The sequence below is a fragment of the Scophthalmus maximus genome, chromosome 13, assembly GCF_022379125.1.
Source record: "Scophthalmus maximus strain ysfricsl-2021 chromosome 13, ASM2237912v1, whole genome shotgun sequence".
Classification (NCBI taxonomy): domain Eukaryota; kingdom Metazoa; phylum Chordata; class Actinopteri; order Pleuronectiformes; family Scophthalmidae; genus Scophthalmus; species Scophthalmus maximus.
Window position 1 is genome coordinate 19,829,740 of NC_061527.1, and position 22,256 is coordinate 19,851,995.

Consider the following 22,256-nt stretch of genomic DNA (forward strand, 5'->3'; position numbering starts at 1 on the left):
CTACAAATCTGAAGTTGTAAACATTGTCCTGTTCTCTTTCAGGTATGTGAAGGTGCACTTGATTCCACTGGACGCCAGCAGGGCCTGTGCATTTTACTGCTGTACGGCGTTGGAGCCGCAGCCCCAGATGAGTTTCAACGAAGGCTTCCGCATTCCTGTCCCCGCAAACGCCCTGGCGGTGTGTTCCCTGCAGCTGTCCGTCTGCTCGCTGGGACCTCAGGCTCAGGAGGAACTACTGGTACTGCTGAAAGGCTGCGCAGCGCCTAGGAAACGCAGGCCCTGACACATTGACCCCGCTGACGATTAAATGGAGAAAAAAGCTACAGCAGGTAATTTTTTTTTTTTATTGTCTGTGTGTCAATGCAGGGTACGGCCCAAGTGAGCCTGGCAGATTGTGAGGAGAGCGTAGAGATGGTTTACCACTGGCTGCGAGTCAAGATGATGAGCGGGACGGAGTTGCCGAGGCCCGAACAGAAGAACCTCTGCCACCGAAGGCACCACGAAGTGCACGAAGATGAGCAGAGGCCCAGAGCCATGGTAAACACACACACACACACACACACACACACACACACACACACACACACACACACACATTACATGTATCTGAAATATCTGCAGTGTCAAGAGACGATGGCATTGAAAGTGATCTCAGGTTCTGGCTTCAGGGAAATGGAGAAAAACATTGTGGGGTGTGCTTTACAGAGAAACTTCAAATACAATTACATCATTAAAATAAAATTCATTAAAAAAGTAAACTGCTACAAACTAAAATAACATGCATTTTATATTTACACTATGAATAAGAATGAATCAATCATTTTATAAGGCTCCTGTGTTACTCTTGGTTGTAAGGAAGAATGTGGCTCTGCAATAACAAGGGATGGTGTCCTTTGTAAAAGCAGATCCATGAAAAAGCACATGTAATGCAAATAAGATGGTATCTGGAATAGAACCGTGGGGTACACCACAAGAGATCGTCGGAAAGGAGGATAAGAAATTATCAATCTTAACTGCTCTGTTATCGATAATAATTGACCAAAACAATCTCATCCAGTTGTGAGCACTTTTGCCAAAGAGCATTTTTCTTCTTCTAGGATGGTAAGATATAATCAGGAAAAAAAAGATAAATCTGTGTAAAAGATTGTTTTTTTCTTTGTCATCTTGTAACTGATGTTCACCAGCTTGTGGTGGATCAGGAGTAGAAAGAGAAGAGACTTCCAATGCATCCACCTGCTGTCACATTACCAAGAACACTCAACGATCCTGAGGCGTGACCATTAAAAATAACTCATCTAAAGTGATTTTTTGCATTAAAACACCGACACTAAAACGTGACTCTTACCAGGCCCATGGGTGGAATCCCACCTCGCACTGTTGCCAAACAGCTTTTCGCCTATGGTCTGTAGGTGTGGAGCTCGTTAAAGGGAGCATTTTACAAAAATGTGTCTCTTAAAAAACCAAACAACCCTTCTCACTGCTGCAGCTTCAACTCGCTCAAACTCCTCCTGTCAGAGGAGTGAGGAGGAATGTGTGCAGAGGGAAGATGGTGTCTGATCTGCTCGCTCTGTGACGTTACAGGACACTTTGTGTACTCTGCTGTCACGCAACACCAACAACACCAGCACCCACCTGGAGGAGCGGGACTCGGAGCTGGAGATGCAGCGGCTGGAGAAGAAGGATGAGCCAGGGGAGGCAGCATCCGAGAGGTGACGCCACTCTCCGTTCGAGCCAAACACTGCACTTTCTTTTTTCGCCTCCTTGTGTATTTTTTCGTGACATGGGTGTACTTCGCAGGAGCTGGCAGGCGGAGTCGGTGGACAGCGGCTGCAGCAACAGCACTGCGTTCACAGCTCCCTGCTCCGAGGGCCTGTGTGCCGAGGGCATCTGCATCACCACCGGAGGGCGCTGTGAGCAGACAGCCGGCAAACTCTGCACAGTGAAGGTAAGATTCCGACAACAGCGGCATCGTGTAGATTCTCAGTCTCGGGGTATGGACGCACTGAACTGTTTGCTGATCCACAGGTGGAAAAGGCCACCATGACAGACGGCCTGTTCCCAGAGCCGGTGAGAGTTCGGCCCAAAGAGAGGGGCGGGCGCTGGGGTCACGTCTCGCCCTTTATGCGTGGCAGCACCATTGTTCGCTCTCAGACCTTCTCCCCCGGGGCTCGTAGTCAGTACGTCTGCAGGGTGAGTCTTTGCAAAAGAGGGAAAAACATTTTACGAAGCCCTTTTCGTTTTCAGTCTGTGTGCACATTTCTGTGTTGACAGCCTCTTATCAATTCCTTCTCTACATGAAAACGATGGATTTTACCTTTCAGTTATATCGCAGCGACAGTGACAGCTCTACTTTACCAAAGAAATCGCCTTTTGTCCGAAATACGTTGGAAAGAAGAACGTTGCGATACAAACAGGTACAGACGAGTACTCCTGAGGAATACAGGTGAGGTTGTGTTGAGTATCTAGTCTCTGAGTTTTGTTTGTTCATGTGAGCAGCAGTCGTACCGTTCTTCCCTGGCCGAGCAACCAACCCGCACCTCCCTGGACCTGGAGCTGGATCTCCAGGCCTGCAGGACGCGTCAGAGGCAGCTCGTGGAGGAGCTGAGTGCCCTCAGGGAGCTGAAGCTAAGGCTGGAGGAGCCGCAGGGCAGGGAGGCCGCCGAGCTCCCCCACTGGGCCCTGAGGGACGAGCGCTTCCGCTGCCTACTCCGGGAGGCCCAGAGACAGGTGAGGCCGGAGGCGGGGCCGGAGGCGGGGCCGGAGGCGGGGCCGGAGGCGGTTGCTTTACGAATCACATGAGACTCGACCTCGCCCAGCGGCAGCTGACTGCGTTGTTGTTGTTCCACAGGCCGGCCAAAGCAAGCAGGAGCAGCGTCAGGAGGAGGCAGTGGAGAGGAGGATGAGGAAGGCTTCCAAAGAGGTTCTGCAGATGAGGGGGCAGAGTCAGAAGGAGCCCCTGCCTGTGCAGACATTCAGGTTTGGGATTGTGCTGACTGCTGGTCAGGTTTCACGCTCTTGACTCCACTCCTCCTGGGTCACAGCAAAACTGAAGTTAGGTCGCCCTCTGCTTCAGTAATGTGCCATGTATGTGTGTGTGGGTGTGATATTTATGCAACATCAAATCTCTCACAGGAATGTTTGCCTCCACCCACACACCCCTATCCAGTTTTTCAGTTGTCAAAGCGCAACTGAGAAACGAATAAATCAGCAGCCAAGGCCTCGGAAAGGAGAAACAGGAGATATTTTGAATCCTGTTTTTGTTAACATCCCTGTTTGCTCGCCATCGTTCGTGTTTTGCCCTGCCTTTTAGCTGGCAGGCACGTCGGCAGGTTACCACTGCTTGTCAATCACTGAGACTGTGTGGAAACTGTTTCCAGAAATGTTAATTGTATTGTTTTTTAATCCTTTATGAGTGCGATGCATGAGAACAAACAGAACACTGCCCCACAGTGCTATTAGAGGTCAGGCCAGTTTGTTAGAGAGAGATGTTTTTCCCCTTGTAAATATTTTCCTGACATATATTTGGTATAGAGGAGTTCACACAGGGACACAATCAAAGAACCTGAAATTTTTTTTTTTTAAATTTTCTCCTCTCGTGTGAAAAAAACAAACCTATACATTCACCCAAACATTTCGATCATATAGACAAAATAAGAACAAAATAAATATTCTTTGTTTCCTTTGCCTGCAGAGAGAAGATGGCGTTCTTCACAAGACCAAGGTTCAACATACCTCCTTTGCCAGCTGACGACGTATGAGAGCTCGCCCTCTATATTATGTGACTAAACATGAAGTATTTGTCAAATGTTTTTTCTGAGCTCATGAAGTACAAGGTTATTCCCACCAGGGGGACACAGGCGGGGGGGGGGGGGGGCGGCTACACGCAGAGGACGTTGAGGATTAGAAGGTTTCACACTTTTCGACGCGTGAACACAACCAGACACGCGGCTCTCGACGAAGGCCCAACTGTTCAGAGGCCTCTCACAAGGAAACGGTAACTTCGGTCTCGTACAAGTTACCTCTGTCGTTTGTGCTTACAAAAAAAAAAGACTGGAAGATGGGAACAAAAGTCGGTTCGGACAAATTCACTGTACTGTAACTTATTTTATAGTACTTTTCCTTGAAGGAAATAAAAATCAAACAAACTGCTTCCTGCTTTTTAAGTGTATTTTGTAGCTTTGAACAAATAGCACTTCAGTGTTTTTACATGCAGTAAAATGGAGCTATTGTCTTTGATTCTTGTCTTCTGTTCCCTAATTCTTAAGAATTATTTACATACAAATGTCACTTTGTAATCCACTTTTATTACTGATGTCGTTGTCCTTTTTGTTATGTTATTAAATTTAATATTATTTCATGTACTTTTCAATATATGGATGACTTATATGAAAACACTGTATTCAGATTTTTTTTTTTAAACGATGTCTGTATGAACATCTGCAGTGTTACCTCTTGTGAAGATAAAACCATTAAACCACGACTCGGCGCGTCAGCTTTTTTTATCAGTTCTGTTTCGAACGCAGGTGAAACGGGATTAATGTCCGCATCACATTCTGCACACACAGACAGTTTCTGTAAATGTGTCACCGTGTGACACAAGGTGGCTTTTTTCTCTTCTTTATTTTTCTGCAACCACAAACGGATTGTGACGAACAATGACCCACTTGAGTCTAAACTTGCCATTTCTTGAGAAGCCCTACCACACACACTCACACACACACACACACACACACACACACACGACAGTCTGCAGTGTCAGCCAGTTCTGTCCATACAACATCCTGTTTTGAGTCTTTCCACATCAGCCATTAGATGCCACCTCTGATCTCTTGATCAGAGGCGTACCGTCCCATATCTCATGGCCTGCTCCCAAACAGAAAAGAATGCTGCTCACTATTTGAAATATTCACACGCATCCCTGCAGCCAAACCAGTCCCAGCTCCCTGCTTGTCTTGTTTACTGACAGGTTTAGGGCCTCGGCTCCATTGACACGTCACAACCTGTGTTTACCAGAGAAGAACACTTGCCACCTGCAAACACACCATTCAATAGAACAGTATTTTAAATTCTAGTTTTAAAACAAATCCAGTGGTTCCAGTGCAGAAATACAATAAGAAGAAAAGAAAAAATCTTATGTATCTGTCTCTGGGCCTATCATATCTTTCTTTTTTTAATCACATTACATTAAACTTTTCTTTAACCCATTTTTTAACAAGCACAAACTCGGTGCACTTGGTTGTTGGTTTCTGTGGTTTCATCAGTTTCCATACATGCAGCAGAAGACTGAACTTGAATTAGGTCGATTCAAATCACAGCTGCAGATGTTGTGGTCCACCAGCAGCTCGTGATTTGTTGTAAATGGGCGAAAAACTACAATGTGGTTAAAGTCAGCGCCTCGTTTACCAGTTAAAAAAAACACCTATATGTGATCAAGTGTGTGCAGGAAAATAACTTTTTTCTTTCTTTTAGCATTATTTAATATTAGAATCGGACAGAAGATCGTGTATAATTGTGATGTTTCCTAAAACGGTGTTAACATTTTAAACACTAAATAAATGGACCAAATATGTCTTATATATTTTTTTAAATACCTACTGTACTGTGCGCCAAAATGTTTAATTTTTAAAAGTAGTTTTAAAGCTGCTACTAGTCCATCCAGACAGCTGTTTGCATTAGACAGACACTACAATATATGACTGCAGCTGTGTCAATCTTTACATATGAAAGGAAAAAAAAAAGACTGTAAATATGCAGTCATCAGATCATACCTGTTCTAAATGTAAATGTCTTTCTTGTTACAAAGAAACATGGCCTGATGGGGGAAATGGTTTCTATTTACAAACTCATAATTGTTCTGTGACCTCATTGGGAACATTCTGTGATGTCCCTGATGATGTCAAAGTTCTGCACAGCATACGTATGCCTTTTGAAATAGATGTGAGGTCAGGGTCGCGCCCCATCCCCCAAAAATGTCCCGATCGAACGCCACACTGCCCGGGTTCACCAGCAACACAACCGCCTCGTGTGAAGTCAATCAGACGAGGCGGTTGGCGAGAAAATCGAAAGACTGACAGACAGAGATTTCTAGATTTTATAGTAGAATATATGCGCATTAAAGAAACAAACACTGTCCTTGTCAGGCTGTGAAAAGAATGAACGTGGAGTAGCACCAGTAAACATGACTGGAGGTTTTACAGCCAGTGGAACACAGAGGGCTTAAAGGTTAAAACCTGCAGCATGATAAGCCAGTGTGTACAGTCCATGATAAGCCAGTGTGTACAGTCCACTGACTACTGTAACCACGGAGACCAAAAAAGCTTTCTGTGTCTTCTGTGGAACCTTCAAGGAACCAGTGACACTTAACGCAGCGTATCCCCGGAGGAACGTTCACACAGCACCCTGCACATTACAACAATTTACAACCTCTACACAGTCAGACACACACACACACACACACACACACACACAACATATTTGATGGATCCAAAAATAAAAAAAATAAATGACCAGGAGTGGTCAAGGGAGAAAGTCTGGGATTTCAGTCCAGGTGAAAGGTCTCTATATGGGGATGGAAACAATGGTTGGCAGCTCCCCGATCGGAGGAGGATTGTACTTCTCCACCCTCATGAGCCGCCGCAGGATGTCGTCCCGGTCGCGCGGCCACCCGTACACGTTGGTGTTCTGAAGCCAGTTGGGGACGTGACACTGTGATCAGGAAGAAACAGAAGACACAACGAGCAGATGATGGTGCTGCTGAGCTTTTAGGGTTCAGTTGCAACACAAGAGGAAGAACCACATCGCAGGACTGACCTTTCTAGCCCCAGGGAACAAAATGGGGATGAACCTGAAATTCTTGCTTCCGTTCTGGATGAACTCATTTTGCAGCTGAACGACAAAGAAGAAGAAAGGAAAGTTGAACAAATTTTGGAAAAGTGGACACTTTTGAGTTTCATTTGAGAGTCTTGTGGATTCGGACCTGCTTGTGTATGTAGACGGTGTTGAAGGTCCTCTCGTCGGTCTCCAGGCCGACGGGCGAGGCCGTCACCGTCTCGTAGTACTTGGGGCTGATGATGATGATGATCAGGTACTCCTTCTGCGTGAGGGCACAACACGGCCATGACGGCTTGTCAACACGTCTGTCCGTCAGCGAGCTGCTGCTTTTGTTCTTTTCGTGCTGCAGCTAGCTCGACCGATAAAGGCATGTTCCGTCTTGCGGAGAGAGAAAAGTGCTCGCGGTGACGCAACACCTTCCCCAGTTTGGAGCACATTGTAACTGTTTTTGAGGAATTCACCTACTTATTTTCTCATCAGCTTTTATTAAACTAAGGAAAAATCGGATTGCCTTTACCTCGCTGAGGTACCGCTCCATGAAGTCGATCTTGCTTATACTGCGGAACTGCTGCTCGAAAATGTCGATCTGAAACCAACGGACGTCAGAGTTGACAGAGTCTCAACAGATCCTGTGCTAAAACGAAGAGATTCAAAAGAAGAAGAAAAAACAACAGTGCATACATGCGTATCAAAGCCGTTGTGCCGCAGCAGGGCAACAAAGTTGATGATCTCATTGACGTGTTTGTCGTTGTCGGCTTCGTACGTGACGAAGACCCTCCCTGCATTCAGACAGAAATAAATAGGAGTGAGGAAAAGGACCCGGTCAGCGGTGTAATTCATATGCAGACGCGGCGAGCGGGCACTCACTCTGCTCCAGAGACAGCAGGGTGCTGTACGCAGGGTGCTTCTCTTTGGCCGGAGCGTTGTGGCCACTGCGTCGGGTTGGAGGGGATTTTTTGAATTACACTTAGTGTGTGTCTTGGTGTGAGGCAGACTTTTAATAATAATGATAAACATAGAAACTCACATCTGTGTGTATCCAGCTCCAGGAAGTCTGTAGTCACCTGGAGCTGAGGCAGAACAAGAAAAAAAAAAAACAGAATTCAGGATGGGTTTTCTTCTTATGAAACTTCAGCAATATGATAGGACTCATGTGCTGCTCATGTTTTTTTTATTCTTAGCACGAGCGTTTGTCAGGGCTGATGAGCAGTTCCGCAGACTCACAGTACGGGCTATACGCTGGGTGGTACGGAGGCCCAGGGGGGCTGTTGGCCATAAGACCCCTGTTGAAGGTGTCCGCCTGGCACTGGGCGCAGCAGGCGGCTCCCGGCGGCGAGCACGCGTACGGAGACAGGGTGTGGTGACGCAGGTCGGTCGACGGCGGGTTGGAGTGCAAGGAGAGCGGCTGCTCCAGGCTGCTCATCGGGGTGCTGTGTCCGCGGGGGAGGGCCAGGCACTTGTTCCCCGAGTGGCAGCTCTCCGCGGAGCAGCAGGAGTAATCCTTCTGGCTCAAGTACGACGGCAGGCTGTTGGGATACCCCGACCAGCCGCTGGCAAAGCTCGGGTGGAGCCACGGCCCCTCGGCCTGGCTGGGAAACGGAGTGGGCTGACCGTACGCAGCCGCGTAGCTGTGCGGCCGGTAGGAGCAGTAGCTCGGGCCGGGCTGGGGGAGAGCGCCGCCGCGTGGGCGTCCCCGCTCTGTGTCCGGCCCCATCGCGCTGAACAGGGAGCCGTCGGCGGAGGTGGAGTTCTCTGGTCGGCGTCCGTCGCGTTTTGGGGAGGGGTCCCGGGCTTCTCGCTCCGTGAGGCTCATGGTCTCATCGTCCTCCTCGGGCGTGTTGAGGTGGCTGCTCGTGTATCTGCTCAGCTGACTGACGTGACTGTGGGCCAAGAAGAAACGTCATAACGTAAAGAAACAGTTGTTCAACACCACCGAGATCTTCTCTCCGTGTTTATTCATCTCTTATCAAGGTGGGGGTATCTACTGTGGGTGGTCACACCGAGTGTGCATACACACACACACACATACGGTTTCTTCCGTCCAAACGGCGCATTTGCCGTCACGCTCACCTATTTGGTGCTGAAGCTGAGGAAATTGAAGCGGGCAGCATCATTGATCCTCCTCCTCCTGACGTCCACGTGTGTCTGATTTAAGCTGCATCTCAGAATCTGTCAGAGACAGGAGTCAGGTTTTGGACAACAAAAAAGAAAACTGACTCAAAATCAGATTTTAAGTACAACAACTGGAACGCCGCTCTTCTAAAAGATGTTTCCTCGTTTTGTGTTTGGCTGACGGCGGGGGAGCGCGTTCCGTCGGGTTAAGATCCGGTGGTTGCGAAGGCCACAGCGTGTGATTCACATCGTGTTCAAACGCAGTAAACCATTCAGTGACCCTTTGTGATTCCCCCTTGATATAGGGGTGAAGAATTCAGCACACGACATATATACTCGCCCACAGTTTGAGAGTTGGTGAAGGATGATTCATTCGGCCGCGTCGCCAGATTTTTTTTCCACATCTCTATCGACCAGCGTCTGTGTGGTTTGTGTGCGTGTGTGTTGATCTTTGTAATGGCGGCTCTATGCACTGCAGCTCTACTGTAGTAACACACACTGTGTGTGTGTGTGTGTTAGTGTCGACGGAGCGCTCTCGCTCACACGGTCTGATCTCATCCCGCGCAGACAATCTCGGCCACCTGAGGGAGAGTTGCCATCTGTAACGTGGCATTTGAGATGTTCAAATGTTTTTGCTCTCTCTCATCACTGCCCACACTTCTTCTTCTGCTGGTGACTCTTTGGTTTCCATGGGAGCACAGCGAGCCTGTGACAGGGGTGAGTGTCTCCCACACAGGGGACTTTTTCTCTGACGGCTCGTTGGTTCATACACACAGAGAGAGAGAGAGGGAGAGATTGACGAACACGTGTGGGAATGAGCCGGCCGCCAACAGACACGACTTGACTCAGGTGGCATCTCCGACCGCAGAACTTCCAAGAGATAAGAGGTCGCCACAGGGCTTCTGAGTAAATGACATGTTTGTTCAAGGCATCCCACACACACACATCAAGATGGTTGTCCCACAACTGGGTGTGTTTTCAGCAGAGAAGACATTGGAGATTTTTTTAAAATTATAATTAAAAAAAAAAAGATGAATGTGCCAACACATACAACTGTGTAACCCAGAGACATTTCCAATTTCCACAACGATCGTTCCTGTAAATGTGAGAACAGTAGAGCTGCGACAGTTAATCGATCCATTGATTAGTAATCGATTATTACAATAATCACCAGCTATTTTGATAATCGATTCATCTGTTCTAGTGGTTTTTTTATGGGGGGGGGGGGGTCCAAATTCTTCTTCAATGTGAATATTTCCTGGTTCCTTTGCTCCTCTGTGCCAGTGAACTGAAGTACATTGGAAACAACACATCATTTTTTGGGGGGAACACGATCGACTATCTTTTCACCGTTTTATGCACCAAACAACTGATCGATTAATCGACAAACGATAAAATCGACAGATCAATCGATTGGGGTTCTTAATGATCAGAGAGTTCTCCATCACCATGCACTGTCAAATACACACACACACACACACACACACACACACACACAGAGAGAGAGAGAGAGGGTGAGAACTTTTGAGATATTTACCAATGTTTAAAGACGTGGAAGAAGCTGTCGGATGTAAATAGCTCCTTCGTCTTCTTCTTCGTCTTCTTCTTCTTCGTCGTCTTCGTCTTCTTCTTCGTCTTCTTCTTCGTCGTCTTCGTCTTCTTCTTCGTCTTCTTCTTCTTCTTCTTCTTCTTCTCGTAGTCTACTTCGACAACACGCACCGAGCGACGCGCCGAGCGCAGGTGACGAGTCGGAGTCAGTCGAGTGGATCGACTCTCTCCTCCGGGTTCAACTCCGCGTCAGGGAGAAAACAAATTCACCTCTCCGCGCAAAATAGATTCGACGACTTTATATTACAAAATTAAGAGAAAAGATGATTCATGAAGAGTTTGGTCCCCCCGGGCCAAAACAACTAGAAATGACTCCCTGACACAGAAGGTGAGTTTGTTCTGTAATCCGCCTCGGAGCTGCACCGCCCACCCCAACGCTCCCTGACTCCGCCCCTCGTCATCACACTGAGTGTGTGTGTGTGTGTGTGTGCGCGCGTGTGTGTGTGTGTGTGTGTGCGTGTGCGTGTGTGGTTATTCCTCATCGTGTGGGGACCTGGATTTCAGGGTCAGGGTGGGGGCCACCAGGGGCGTGGCACCAAATTCTGGGGCCCTACATACAAGCAGTCTCTGTGGGCCCCCTACATTGGGAGAATGCTTCCCTAGCCCCTTAGAGAACCTTTATGTATTTTTAAAAATACATATTTCAGTCTCTCAACCAATGTATTCAGCCGATTTTTCAATTTATGTTGTGACAATAATAACTTGTGAAAACTAATTACAAACATGAAACACGGTTTAATTCCACCCTTTTCAGCCCCCCTCCCCCTCGAGCCCTGGGTAGTCTGTCCCCTTTCCCTGCCCAGTGCTACGCCCGTGGGTTATATCAAGTAGATTAAGAGATTAAAGGGGCGGGAAGTGATTGTAAAGCAATACATGTTTTGTAAAAAATCTGCTAAGATTTCCTCGCGCGCCGGGAAAAAAAAACCCAACGGGTTTTCGGCTCAGCCCAGGCTCTGTAGATTGAAAAAACAATGGTGAGGACCGGACCACACAACACTGCGTGTGCAGTTCGTAAACATCCGTCCCCGACACCTTAAGGTGTCTCCAAAATCAAGCTTTCTCCAAAATCGCTTAATGCCCCTTTAAGTAGGCTGATGTCCCCACAAGTGACCCGTGAGTGTGTTGCACTTCTAACACACACACACACTGGATTTATGACTCCAGATTAATTACACAAACTGATTAATGTTCCAACAGAAGCAAACAGGTGCACGCAGACACAGTTTTCCAACACAACAGCAGGGGGGTGCCTGTTTATTAACTGCTTATTACATTAACAAATCAATCATTATAAACTATTCAGCATTTTTAAAGCAGCAAACAAAGTCCATTCATGATTTAGACAAAAGGGGATTAAAAGGGATTAAACACTGAATCGTAGTGTTATTTGAGCAGGTGTATGAACTGTGCAGTGTCGACTTTTCGTTGTTTGGAGAAGCAGGACTCCAGCCAGGCCTTCTGCACAGGGACCGCCTGGGTGTACTGACGCGCCAGGTCCTGGAGCTCCTGGTGACACAGATCATACAGGGTCGATCACCATGCTTTACACAGGGGCAATTGCATCTGCTTAATAACACTACTAATAATAATAACTATATAACAACAATAATAATAATAATTGTCTTGAAATTCTTTGGCAGAAGTTATGTGATGCAAATATGTCAACGTGGAAGCAGAATCTCAAAAGGAACGTTTCTGACATCTTGATGAATCCATTCCAAAAAGGATAGAGGCTGTTTCTAGAGTAAAGGGTGTCCCTACCCAGTTTAAGCATGGTATTAGAAATAAAGTGCTCAGTGGGTGTAGGTCGGAGGTCAGATAACAGTCAGTAAACCTTGTCATGATACTAACCCGTGAGTGGACGCTGCTCTCTACCACTGCGACGATGTGGGTGATCTCCGGACTCATCACGTCGTCCTCATCTCCATCATAAGTGCACTGCAGCTAAGGAGTGGCAACATTTTGATACTATGATGTGATTTCATCACTCGACTCTGATATTTCACCCGTTACCCTTCTCTCTGCCTAACCACACACAGAAAACGTCTGTGGGTGTAAACGTGTCGCCTGCTGATAAGTGTCGTTTGACAGTAACAACTGACAGAGGAAAGCGACCAGTCTGAAAGGATATGTGATGAGGTATCGGCCCAGCCTCTTCCTCTCCGACGCAGGGAGGTTGTAGAAAAACACATGGACTCCCGTCATGAAATCGGGGAGGTCCGCGGTGCCGTGGCTCCGGACCTCAGGAGCCGAGGGGCCCGGGGTTTCCGCTTCCGTCTGACTAGTCAACCTGTCAGAGTTACACAGCTGTGGTTCAGGGGAGGACGCCAAGGTCGCAGAGGTGGATGCCGGGGGTGTGGCCGTATTCTTGGCAACTCTGCTGTGATAGTATCTGTCGGTCACGTTAAGGGAAAATGACGCGAACCTTTTAAGATAGACAGACTCTGAGAAATATCACTACTTGTAGATTTTATCTGTGGAAAAGTCCTCCTCCATTCAAAAAAATGTTTTTCTTCTGTTTCTGTCCTCTAAAATGTCTGACATTGACTATAAGGACTTGCACTTTGAAATTCAAATGAATTCTGGCAAGCTAGATTTGATATGTCACAAATACAGAAAAACAATCGCTGTAGAATATGCAAATGTGAGGCAAAGAAACCGGAAACTTCCAGCGCAAGCAGAGACGCTTGTGTACGAGAGGACGGCAGGTGTGTCGGCAGACAGTTAGAGTTAGCATTACCAGTTTGTGAAAGTTGTATGGCTGAATCTCGCAGCCGCGGCCTGTGTTATTAACATATCATGAATATTCATGGTCTCAGAATTCCTCCAGCCCCATTTGGGGGTAAACAATGTTTTAACAAAATATTAGGCGTAGCAGATTATTCTGATATACTTTAAAACGTGACTGGAGGGGATTTTTAAAAGATACATGAAGGTGGGGATCCCCCTTGAGGCCAAGTGTTTCCTGATGAGTCGCTCTGTGCCGTACCAGTTGAAGCCTTTGGTGGAGTGACCGATGCGAGGAAGATGAACACTTGCTTTGAAAGAAAAAAAGACAGAGGGCAGAGAAATTGTCAGTGAAGGTTAGCTCGACTGCCAACTGTTACCTCCTGAAATTCCAGTTTGTGCTCTGCTCAAGTTGCCCTCAAAGTGTTGTGACTGACAGTAGTAACGTGTGGAGCTTTGCATTGCCACCGCGAAAAGCGTTGCGAGGTGAACAAGGGGCAGAAGCCGCTTTTCGGGCAAAGGTGCTCTACTCAGTTCAGCAACAGAACGGGAGGAGAATCAAATTCCTCTCTAATGTGTTGTTCCACAGTAATAATTGTGTTTGCTAGAATGTCTGTGCACATCCATGAGTCTCCAAGTTAACAAACAAACACACACACACACACACACGCACACGCACACGCACGCACACAAACACAATGTCCTGCATATCTTGTCAGTCCAGTCTGACAGTAATCAAACACTGCTTTCAACATGAACCTCCTTTCTTTCTGTACTCATGGATGGGGCCTTAAGGAGAGACATCCCCTCTATATTCTGAAGGTTTTTACTGATGGTTTGTTCATGTATCTTGAATTTGATTTATATAACATTCTAGGTTTTATAGCTTTTTTTTAATATAGCTGTCGACTGTATATTTTTTGGATTCATGGTGTGATAACATGTGGTTCCCAGAGTATGTAAGAGTAGAATGGGAGGCAGAGCCTTCAGCCACCAGGCTCCTCTCCTCTGGAACCAACTCCCAGTTTGTGTCAGGGAGGCAGACACCCTCTCTACCTTTAAAGTCAGACTTAAAACCTTCCTCTTTGACAAAGCTTATAGTTAGAGCTGCTCAGGTGTTTACTGAACCATCTCTTAGTTATGCTGCTATAGGCGTAGACTGCTGGGGGAACACTACATGTCACTTACTATGTGTTTCCTCTGTACTGTACCTTTATGTCTTTTGGCTGCACCAGAAATCCTCTTTAGACTGTCGTCTAGAGCTGTCAGCAGGATCCCAGACAAGTTGTTGGCTTTGTCTCTCTGCTGTGCCACTATTAGAGCCAACTGAGGTGACAAGGAAGGAGGTTGAAACAGGTTGAGGCATAATCTTATAGTTGTCATGGTTTTGTCAGTTGCAGCTGCCTGGCCACAACTTCACAATTCACCACACATTTCCAGGCAGCAGAGTTTTATTGCAGACCTTATGCAGTGTAGGTTTCATTTAAACAGAACCTACTCGATCTTGGCCATCCAATCTGGACTGTTTGTCATCGACGGGGAAGAGCAACACGTTTCCCAGGTCCAAATCTGAGACAAATCATTTGTTCACACTTAAATTTGTCCGCTTCATTCTTAAGTAGATCCCACAGACAAAGATATTTAAGTTTTTAAGTGTCCAAGTATTCATTTTTCTTTGTAATCATGGATAATCGTACCTTTCATCTTGCCAGCCAACTCGTATTGCTTCCGTGGTTCATCAGATCTCACCTCTAGAGCAGTAAACAAGCCTCCCCTGCCCCAACGGCCCGAGTCATCTACATAAACATCAAGATTCACACAAGACGTCCTGAAAATGAAGTGCTTAATGGACACTGCATTTCTGTTTTTCAGTGTGCCATACAAACTGACACATTGCTATGGCAATAGAGATATCTCACCAACACAGTGGACGATGATAGCGTCCCCCTGAGCATCATGTGGATGAGTAACATCCCCCAGAACATAGTTGATCGCCGTGCTGTCAGAGTCTGTGGAACATATGCTGCCGTCATCCTCTTCTTCCTCTTCCTCCTCTTCTTCTTCACTGTCCAAAGACTGCAAGCACAGTGATCTATAGCCACAGGACTCCCACCATTCCATTCTGCAGGATAAAGACACAACAAATTAAAGCTGAAGGGCCCTCGCATCTTTGTGCAGGTCTTGAGGCAGTGCAGATTAGTAGGTGGAGGACATTGATTCTATTTTCTAAAATAGCAATGCTTTGTAAAAGAAGAACAAGATGCTGTGGAACATTTGAACTAGTGACAACTGGAGGAGCGGATGGATGAAGTCACTTCTGAGCAACAGTGAAGTAACAGTATGATAATTCACAAATCTATGTTAGTGCTGACAGAAAACAGTGTCTGTGAACCGATAAGATTTACATAATGTGTTAAGAAACTACCAATGTATATGGGAACTGTCAAGAAAGGGTATAATAGGTGTATCATTGCAGTGCCAATAGGTACAGTGCTGGTGCACACCAGTGTAACCAATGTAAAGAGTTAGTCTGGAGCCCTTAAAATTGATTAACAGATCTTTACTTTTTCTTGTATTTCTGCTCCTGCTGTTTCTTCTTCGCGTCCTCCTTAACTTTGGCTCTCTTGGCTGCAGCCTCCTCCCTCCTCTGCTGCCTGAGCTCCAGCTCCGCCTCAGTCAAATGTTTCCTCTTCCTTCTTTGAATCCCAGGTACTAACAACTGTGAAACCTGGGTAAGAACACAGACAACACAACAGTCACAGCGGAACAGATGTTCAGATATCCATCGGACAGTGTCTTAGGCGATAGACATTTAACTATACAAAACCTGAGACTCAAACTCATGCCAAACTTCTCTCCTTTGACTAAATAAATTCAATGTTTTCAATTTAAAAAACACGTACGTCTCCCTCAGTTGAAAGAAAAAGAGACGGGATCTTACTCCAGTTTTGTTCCGCAGAGCTGGTCCCTCTCCTGCAGTCCTCTGAAACTTGTCCAGCTGCTCCTCCAACAAACGATCGAAGCTCTCGTGGTCATCGGACGTGGGGTTCTTACTGTAGTCTCTGCCGTCAAAGTAGTACATGTGGTCTGACAGATGGGACAGCATGGTAGTGAGTGTGATTATTAGTCACAAGCAGAGTAAGTTCTAATCATACTTTGGAGAAAGTACATTTAAAGTAACCATAAAACAAGTGGAATAAATATGTGTTGTATTTTTGTATTTGTGTGCTTATGTTTTTTTAGGGTGACAACCGAAAGTAAAAGCCAGATGAAGAATCTGAGTCATAACAGAGCACACACAGTGGTATTTTCCAGCAAGGTATGAAATGAAATTCACATGTGATAACATCAAACCAGTTAAGACCTGAATACTCTGCACACACACACACACACACACACATACACACACACACACACACACACAAACAAAGCCAGAGTGGTTTGAGATTTTACAGTGGTAAGACATACTCTCTCGTCTGTCAGATTCTGAGCCATTCTCCTCCTCCTCCTCCTCCTCCTCTTCTTCTTGTTCTTCTTCTCTAAGCGAGGTGGAGTCTTCATCATCCACCCAATGGCCATCACGTGATGGACCGAGAATCTTCTCTAGTTTCACATCCTGTACAGAGCTCTCGTCGGATGACAAGAGCTTATCTACCCCAAACTTCAAGATCTCACTGAGCTGCGTAGGGCAGGAAATATGAGTGGTGAGAAGTGGTGAAAACAAATTGAGGCTTGTGTATATATATATATATATATATATATATATATATATGTGTGTATAACAGTGAACACAGGAACTAGGGACTGCACGATTCTACAAATATAGATTATATAGTGATCAACGTTCACACACCTTTAGTCCTCCAGCAGCTGACTGAGCTTGATCCAGTAGAGAGAAGCGGCCTTCTTCAATGACCGTGTTGGTGAGGTGCAACTTGGACACAGCGCGAGCGTACATTATCTCCTCCACAGTGTCTCTTGTAAGAAGGCGGATCACTTTTACAGGCCTGTAATAAAGTTACAGTTGATCAAAGATTAAAGGGGTTCTCCTGCAATTCAGTATCGCCCTTCAATTAAGTCGGGGGACTTACGAGAGCGGATTTGAAAGGATGGTCGATATCAAAGCGGTGTTTTAGAGTATGCTTCAAAAAGCCTGTATGTTACAACTCACAAAGCCTCGTCAGACATTAAATGCTCTCATGTTTCGTTCAGATATTTCTGTCATATGGGGGAAACACATCAAAGTCTGTCTAGAAGGTATTCGCGAATACCACTGCATGAAAACAACTGCATGACACCTTTTGTGTCTACGTGTTGTTTGGTGATGAAACAACACGTGACAAAAAAAGTCTGTTTACCAAACCTCAGGGTCTCCACTCCTCATCTCTGCATCTAATTCGCTGCTAACGTAATACACCTGACACTCTGACGAACTGTCGCAAGTCAAGTGGTATTGTGGGTAATGTAGGCGCAAGGTTATTTCTCTGGTGCATAAATTTGAAACTTTTTGAAACGGTCCATTGTGAATCAAACAACGTTACAGGACTGCATGAAGTACTCCTTCTAGCTCAGCTACAGCCACAGAGAACTACACACTACTGTTTCCACATTCACAGGCTGTAGTGCTCTCCATGATGGGTAAATTGGCCTTTATATTTAAAAACATGACACGACCCTTAACAGAATAGCTGAGTCTCCTTATGACTCACCTGTTCTGACCAATCCGATGGCAGCGTGCAGCAGCCTGCAAGTCATTTTGAGGGTTGAAGTCAGTGTCCATAAAAATGACTGTGTCAGCAGCTGTAAGGTTCAAGCCCACTCCCCCTGCAAAGACAGGTGCAACAACAACGACAACTCTTGTTACTTACCATTTACACTACAGGTGGAATCATGCACTTATACACAGAAATAATAATTGTCCCTACTGTCACATTGTGCATGAAGAGAGACGACAGAGTGCAGCACGTATTTACACCAGTGTGTCATCCTGCCGCAGCCCTTATCATGCTGCGATCAGTCCTCTTTCCTCTCTCAGCTAGTTAAAGGACCTCTGCTGCAGATTAGATTTCCATTTGCAGAAAAGCTTTCAAGTGCAGCTCAGTCAATGCTGACTTGTAAAAAAATATATATACAGTGTTATCTATAAACCCAGCCAGTGTTGTTTGGAAGATGCATTTCGTCACTTACGGCAACTTAAATGATTTCCGTTAGCATTTTAGTGCAGGATTTAGCAATTGGAAAATGTTATAAATGACCTTGTAGGCGTCTATTTATTTAATTATTTATGACTAAAAAGCCAATAAGCAATGCTGGAGATGTTTGTGATGTGTAGGAAAACTAGCCATGAGTTAAAAAGCAATAGGTTTGGTTTTCAGTCACCTGCTTTAGTGCTGAGTAGAAAGATAAATATATCTTTGCTGCTAAAGTTCTTCACCGCCAGATTCCGTTCTTCCCCTCGGACAGACCCATCCAGGCGTTCATAGCTATAACCTGAACAGAGGAAAATAAAAGATGTACTGTTGCTGATCTTTGCTGTTAGTGGGTAAGGATAAACAACAGTGTAGCCTTTGAATGTAGTAACATCAGTTAAAAGTCAAGCAGGTTGAGGAAAGAATTAGGACTGGACCGTTTTACATGTTAAATTTTAGCCAAATTGAAATTACTACAAAATCAGTTATCAGTTATATCATTATTATGAGACCTAGACACCCCCTCTCATTCACCTCTGTACTCCATGTAATCCTGGAGAATATCCAGCATCCTGGACATCTGAGAGAACAGCAGGATCCGGTGGCCCCTTCGGTAACAAACATGAAAAGTGTATTTAAGTACAATGAAGTGCTACAAGTGATCAGTAAAATTGTGTCAGCATCGAGTTCATGTGTTATCAAAGTTACCAAACCACGTAGCAGCAGTCACACTTACGACTGCACCACCAGCAGGAGGAGACAAACAACAAGCAGCTGGACTAACCCTTTGTGCAGGTAGGTCAGCATGCTGTCGAGGAGGCAAAGTTTCCCACTGGCTTCTACAAGATGCTCTCCCATCTCAAAAGGCTCTGGTTCCACCCCTGGACAAAAAGAACGGAAATAAACCCTTACATATAACACATGCTTCTATATTTGCATCGACTGATATGATTCCTTTCCAGACAACGCACCGTCAAACAGGTATGGGTGTTCGACACACTTCCTCAGGTTCATCAGGATGTTCAGCAGCCGGTTCTTGTTGCCTTGGTCGTTTCCAAAAGCCTCTGAAAACAGAGATCCGTGAGAGGTGAATCTATATTTATTTGATTTGTAGACTCTGCAGCATTCTGTCAGGATTTAAAATATACAAAGTCTTACCCAGATCCTTCATCAGAATGGCCTTGTAGTATTTTTTCTGCAGAGCCGACATGCCGTGGTACATCAGCAGCTCCGTCTTCTTCGGCAGATCTACCGCCACCTCCGACTTGACTCTACGAAGCAGGAAAGGCTCCAGGACACTCTGCAGCTCAGCGGCTGGAGACAGAAGCAGAGTTACGCAGGAAAACAGGTGCTGATTGAGTTCAGTGTTCTCTGTCCACCTTTTTGCTGAACCAGATGTACAGTACATCAAGTGTGACAAAATGTTGTTTTACATTGTTACAGGATCAAAATGTATCTTACCAAGAGAAGGCTGGTCTTGTACAACTGAGTATGACTTGACGAAGTCGTCCGTCTCATCGGCGGTAAAGACGCTGGGCTGAATGAAGGTCAGCAGGGAGTAGAGCTCCTGCAGGTTGTTCTGGATGGGAGTCCCTGTCAGCAGGACTCTGAACTCCACTGAAAGCTATGTGAGAAGGAGACGAAAAAAACACTCAATCTACTGGTCAGGTGAAAGAGGAATAACAGTTGGGAAAGGTGAGGTGAAAAGTTGATAACCAAAGCCTGGTGCCACTCAGTTACCTCTGTCAAGGTGTTGTGCAATAGTGACTTCTGATTCTTTATTCGGTGAGCTTCGTCTACCACAAGCACTTTCCACTTCCACCTGGGGGACATGATGAGAAGGTGCATGGACACACTGAATTTACCTGAGAAAATTCATCATTATAGCTTTATAAAAGAAAAGATTTTTTTCGCAGAATCTTGACAAACATATGATCTGATAATATGTTTCTGTTAGTGAGCGAGGTGAATTACTTATAATTGTTATTTATTATGCGTAAATGCCAATGTCTAGCACACAAATATATTGATAGATAACTGCAGTGTGTGTGTGTGTGTGTGTGTGTGTGTGTGTGTGTGTTAAGGCATCATTCTAACTGCTGGCAGCTCTGTGCAACAGATCACACTCACCATCTCAGGAATGAGGCATCTCTGAGACAGAGCTGGAAAAATGACAGAATGTAAAACAAAACAAAAAACAGTTGTCAGTTTCAACACAGATGAAACATCAGGTCATTTTTCACCGCATAGCCACAGACCTCATATGTAGTGAGAAGAACGTGGAAGTCTTGTGCTTCTGCTCCTCTCTGTATCTCGGCTCGTCTCACTTTGTCGCCCTTGTAACACAGCACGGTCAGAGTTGGGGCGAAGCTGAAACCATGTAAAAATACACGAGTTGAGAATTTAAAATTTTACATACAGTACAAACCCCACTCAAATTGAAGCTGAAGTGTCCTTTGTTGTATTTCAAATTGAATGTGCTGAAGCTCAGAGCCTGAAGAACAAAAAAAACATGTGTAGTCTATACACAGATTATCTAAATGACTTGAATACAAAAAAAAATGAATGTAGATTCACAGATAAATGTGCCAGTACCATTCCAGCTCCCTTCTCCAGTTCTCCATGACAGAGAGCGGGCTCAGGACTAAGAAGGGACCTTTCTTCCCGAGAGCTCCTGACATGTACACCAGCAGAGAGATCGTCTGAGGGGACAAATCGTGTTCATGACTTTTACAAAATAAGTAATTTATTGATTATGCGCACATACAGGTGAAACAAACAAACCAACAAACTAATGGACAGGGGTGAAAACATAACCTCCTTGGCAGAGGTAATGACTACTCAAAGCACTTTACACTCCATGTCACCTTCACACACAAACACACACACACACACACACACACACACACACACACACACACACACACACACACACACACACACACAAGGCTGTAACCTCGTCATAGTGATTTAGTGTTTCTACATACGCACGCGTGAAGTGAAGAAAGCTAGTCAAAAGAAAAAAATATTTATGCAGGCTAACAGCAATGACATAAAACAATATATATTTACATCATTACTGATACCACTTGAGTGATCTGTCATTGGTTTGTTTAAAAAAATAAAAACAAACATTGCCTTGCGTCACTATTACTCAGCTCCACTCAGTCACAGGTCGACGGGTCTCACACACCTGACAGGTTTTTCCTAAGCCCATCTCGTCTCCCAGGATGCATCCCTGCTGGCCCTGCAGACACTGGGTGAGCCACTGCACGCCGTCCAGCTGGTAGGGTCGCAGCTGTATGCCTGTGACGACACGACGCCTAAAGTTCACCACCACTAAACGCCTGGATTGTCTCGTGCAAGTACAAAACCGCTAGTTGAGACGGGTTCATGGATTCCACACAGTTAGACCGATCCCACACGACTGAAAGGACATGAGCAGAAGTACTTGCGTTACTATAGCGGGGTGACGCGCCTCCGTACCTCTTAAACCCCACTTCCGTAAGTCGGACTGGGCGACGGGACTCTTCTTCCTCTTCTTCTCCGACACGCTTTGTTTTATCCTTGACAAAAAGTCTGTCATCTTTCCAGACCGAAGGGAGCCTCGACTTGCTGAGGCACAGACAAGTTCAGATAAGTACAGATAAGTACAGCCGTCTGCTGCTGTGACTGCACTTCCTGGTCTGGGTCACGTGACGCTGGTGGAAAAGGCGCGCGCCAATTCTATTAAATTCATCTTTATTTCAGACTCACGGGGGGGATCCATAGCAATCATAAAACACAGAA

At 45.7% G+C, this 22,256-nt stretch overlaps 3 protein-coding genes across 3 annotated transcripts in view; 1 reads left to right on the forward strand and 2 right to left on the reverse strand.

Annotated features, from left to right (window-relative positions):
* Positions 1 to 4,480, forward strand: part of wwc3 (WWC family member 3) — a 28,144-nt gene extending 23,664 nt beyond the window's left edge. The window contains exons 15-23 of the mRNA XM_035646694.2: positions 43 to 238; positions 367 to 537; positions 1,582 to 1,709; positions 1,798 to 1,945; positions 2,026 to 2,190; positions 2,322 to 2,414; positions 2,497 to 2,727; positions 2,849 to 2,976; positions 3,692 to 4,480. Of these exons, the coding sequence (XP_035502587.2) occupies positions 43 to 238; positions 367 to 537; positions 1,582 to 1,709; positions 1,798 to 1,945; positions 2,026 to 2,190; positions 2,322 to 2,414; positions 2,497 to 2,727; positions 2,849 to 2,976; positions 3,692 to 3,758 (1,327 nt within the window). The 3' untranslated portion in view covers positions 3,759 to 4,480. The remainder of the gene's footprint in view (positions 1 to 42; positions 239 to 366; positions 538 to 1,581; positions 1,710 to 1,797; positions 1,946 to 2,025; positions 2,191 to 2,321; positions 2,415 to 2,496; positions 2,728 to 2,848; positions 2,977 to 3,691) is intronic.
* A 1,597-nt stretch (positions 4,481 to 6,077) lies between these two features.
* traf3ip2l (TRAF3 interacting protein 2-like) lies at positions 6,078 to 10,915 on the reverse strand. The gene is made up of 10 exons (XM_035646696.2): positions 10,481 to 10,915; positions 8,902 to 9,000; positions 8,056 to 8,711; positions 7,859 to 7,901; positions 7,699 to 7,763; positions 7,513 to 7,610; positions 7,349 to 7,417; positions 6,977 to 7,093; positions 6,811 to 6,885; positions 6,078 to 6,705 (listed from the first exon to the last, which is right to left on the reverse strand). The coding sequence occupies exons 2-10, from the start codon at positions 8,943 to 8,945 to the stop codon at positions 6,559 to 6,561; spliced, it is 1,314 nt and encodes a 437-aa protein (XP_035502589.2). The 5' UTR covers positions 8,946 to 9,000; positions 10,481 to 10,915; the 3' UTR covers positions 6,078 to 6,558.
* Positions 10,916 to 11,771: 856 nt separating this feature from the next.
* Positions 11,772 to 22,169, reverse strand: chd1l (chromodomain helicase DNA binding protein 1-like). Its single transcript, XM_035646695.2, has 25 exons — positions 21,954 to 22,169; positions 21,661 to 21,773; positions 21,063 to 21,169; positions 20,726 to 20,837; positions 20,598 to 20,629; positions 20,208 to 20,289; positions 19,929 to 20,091; positions 19,626 to 19,781; positions 19,439 to 19,531; positions 19,252 to 19,348; positions 19,002 to 19,075; positions 18,658 to 18,768; positions 17,988 to 18,102; positions 17,132 to 17,285; positions 16,747 to 16,957; positions 16,220 to 16,365; positions 15,843 to 16,006; positions 15,198 to 15,400; positions 14,976 to 15,074; positions 14,777 to 14,847; positions 14,490 to 14,604; positions 13,481 to 13,589; positions 12,683 to 12,943; positions 12,403 to 12,484; positions 11,772 to 12,057 (listed from the first exon to the last, which is right to left on the reverse strand). Exons 1-25 carry the CDS (start codon positions 22,051 to 22,053, stop codon positions 11,935 to 11,937), a joined length of 3,093 nt encoding a protein of 1,030 aa, XP_035502588.2. The 5' UTR covers positions 22,054 to 22,169; the 3' UTR covers positions 11,772 to 11,934.
* Between the last annotated feature and the right edge of the window lie 87 nt (positions 22,170 to 22,256).

What these genes read in the sequence shown, in the direction of transcription:
- chd1l (XM_035646695.2), bottom strand. Translation starts at nt 22,053, where the DNA reads ATGACAGACTTTTTGTCAAGGATAAAACAAAGCGTGTCGGAGAAGAAG. An exon ending in ACAAGACCAGCCTTCTCTTG is followed by an intron (nt 19,782 to 19,928) that starts GTAAGATACATT and finishes TTCTGTCTCCAG; the next exon opens with CCGCTGAGCTGCAGAGTGTC. An exon ending in AGAATCTGACAGACGAGAGA is followed by an intron (nt 16,366 to 16,746) that starts GTATGTCTTACC and finishes CCCATCTGTCAG; the next exon opens with ACCACATGTACTACTTTGAC.
- traf3ip2l (XM_035646696.2), bottom strand. Translation starts at nt 8,945, where the DNA reads ATGATGCTGCCCGCTTCAATTTCCTCAGCTTCAGCACCAAATAG. An exon ending in TCAGCTTCAGCACCAAATAG is followed by an intron (nt 8,712 to 8,901) that starts GTGAGCGTGACG and finishes CTTGGCCCACAG; the next exon opens with TCACGTCAGTCAGCTGAGCA. An exon ending in GGAGCTGGATACACACAGAT is followed by an intron (nt 7,764 to 7,858) that starts GTGAGTTTCTAT and finishes AACCCGACGCAG; the next exon opens with TGGCCACAACGCTCCGGCCA.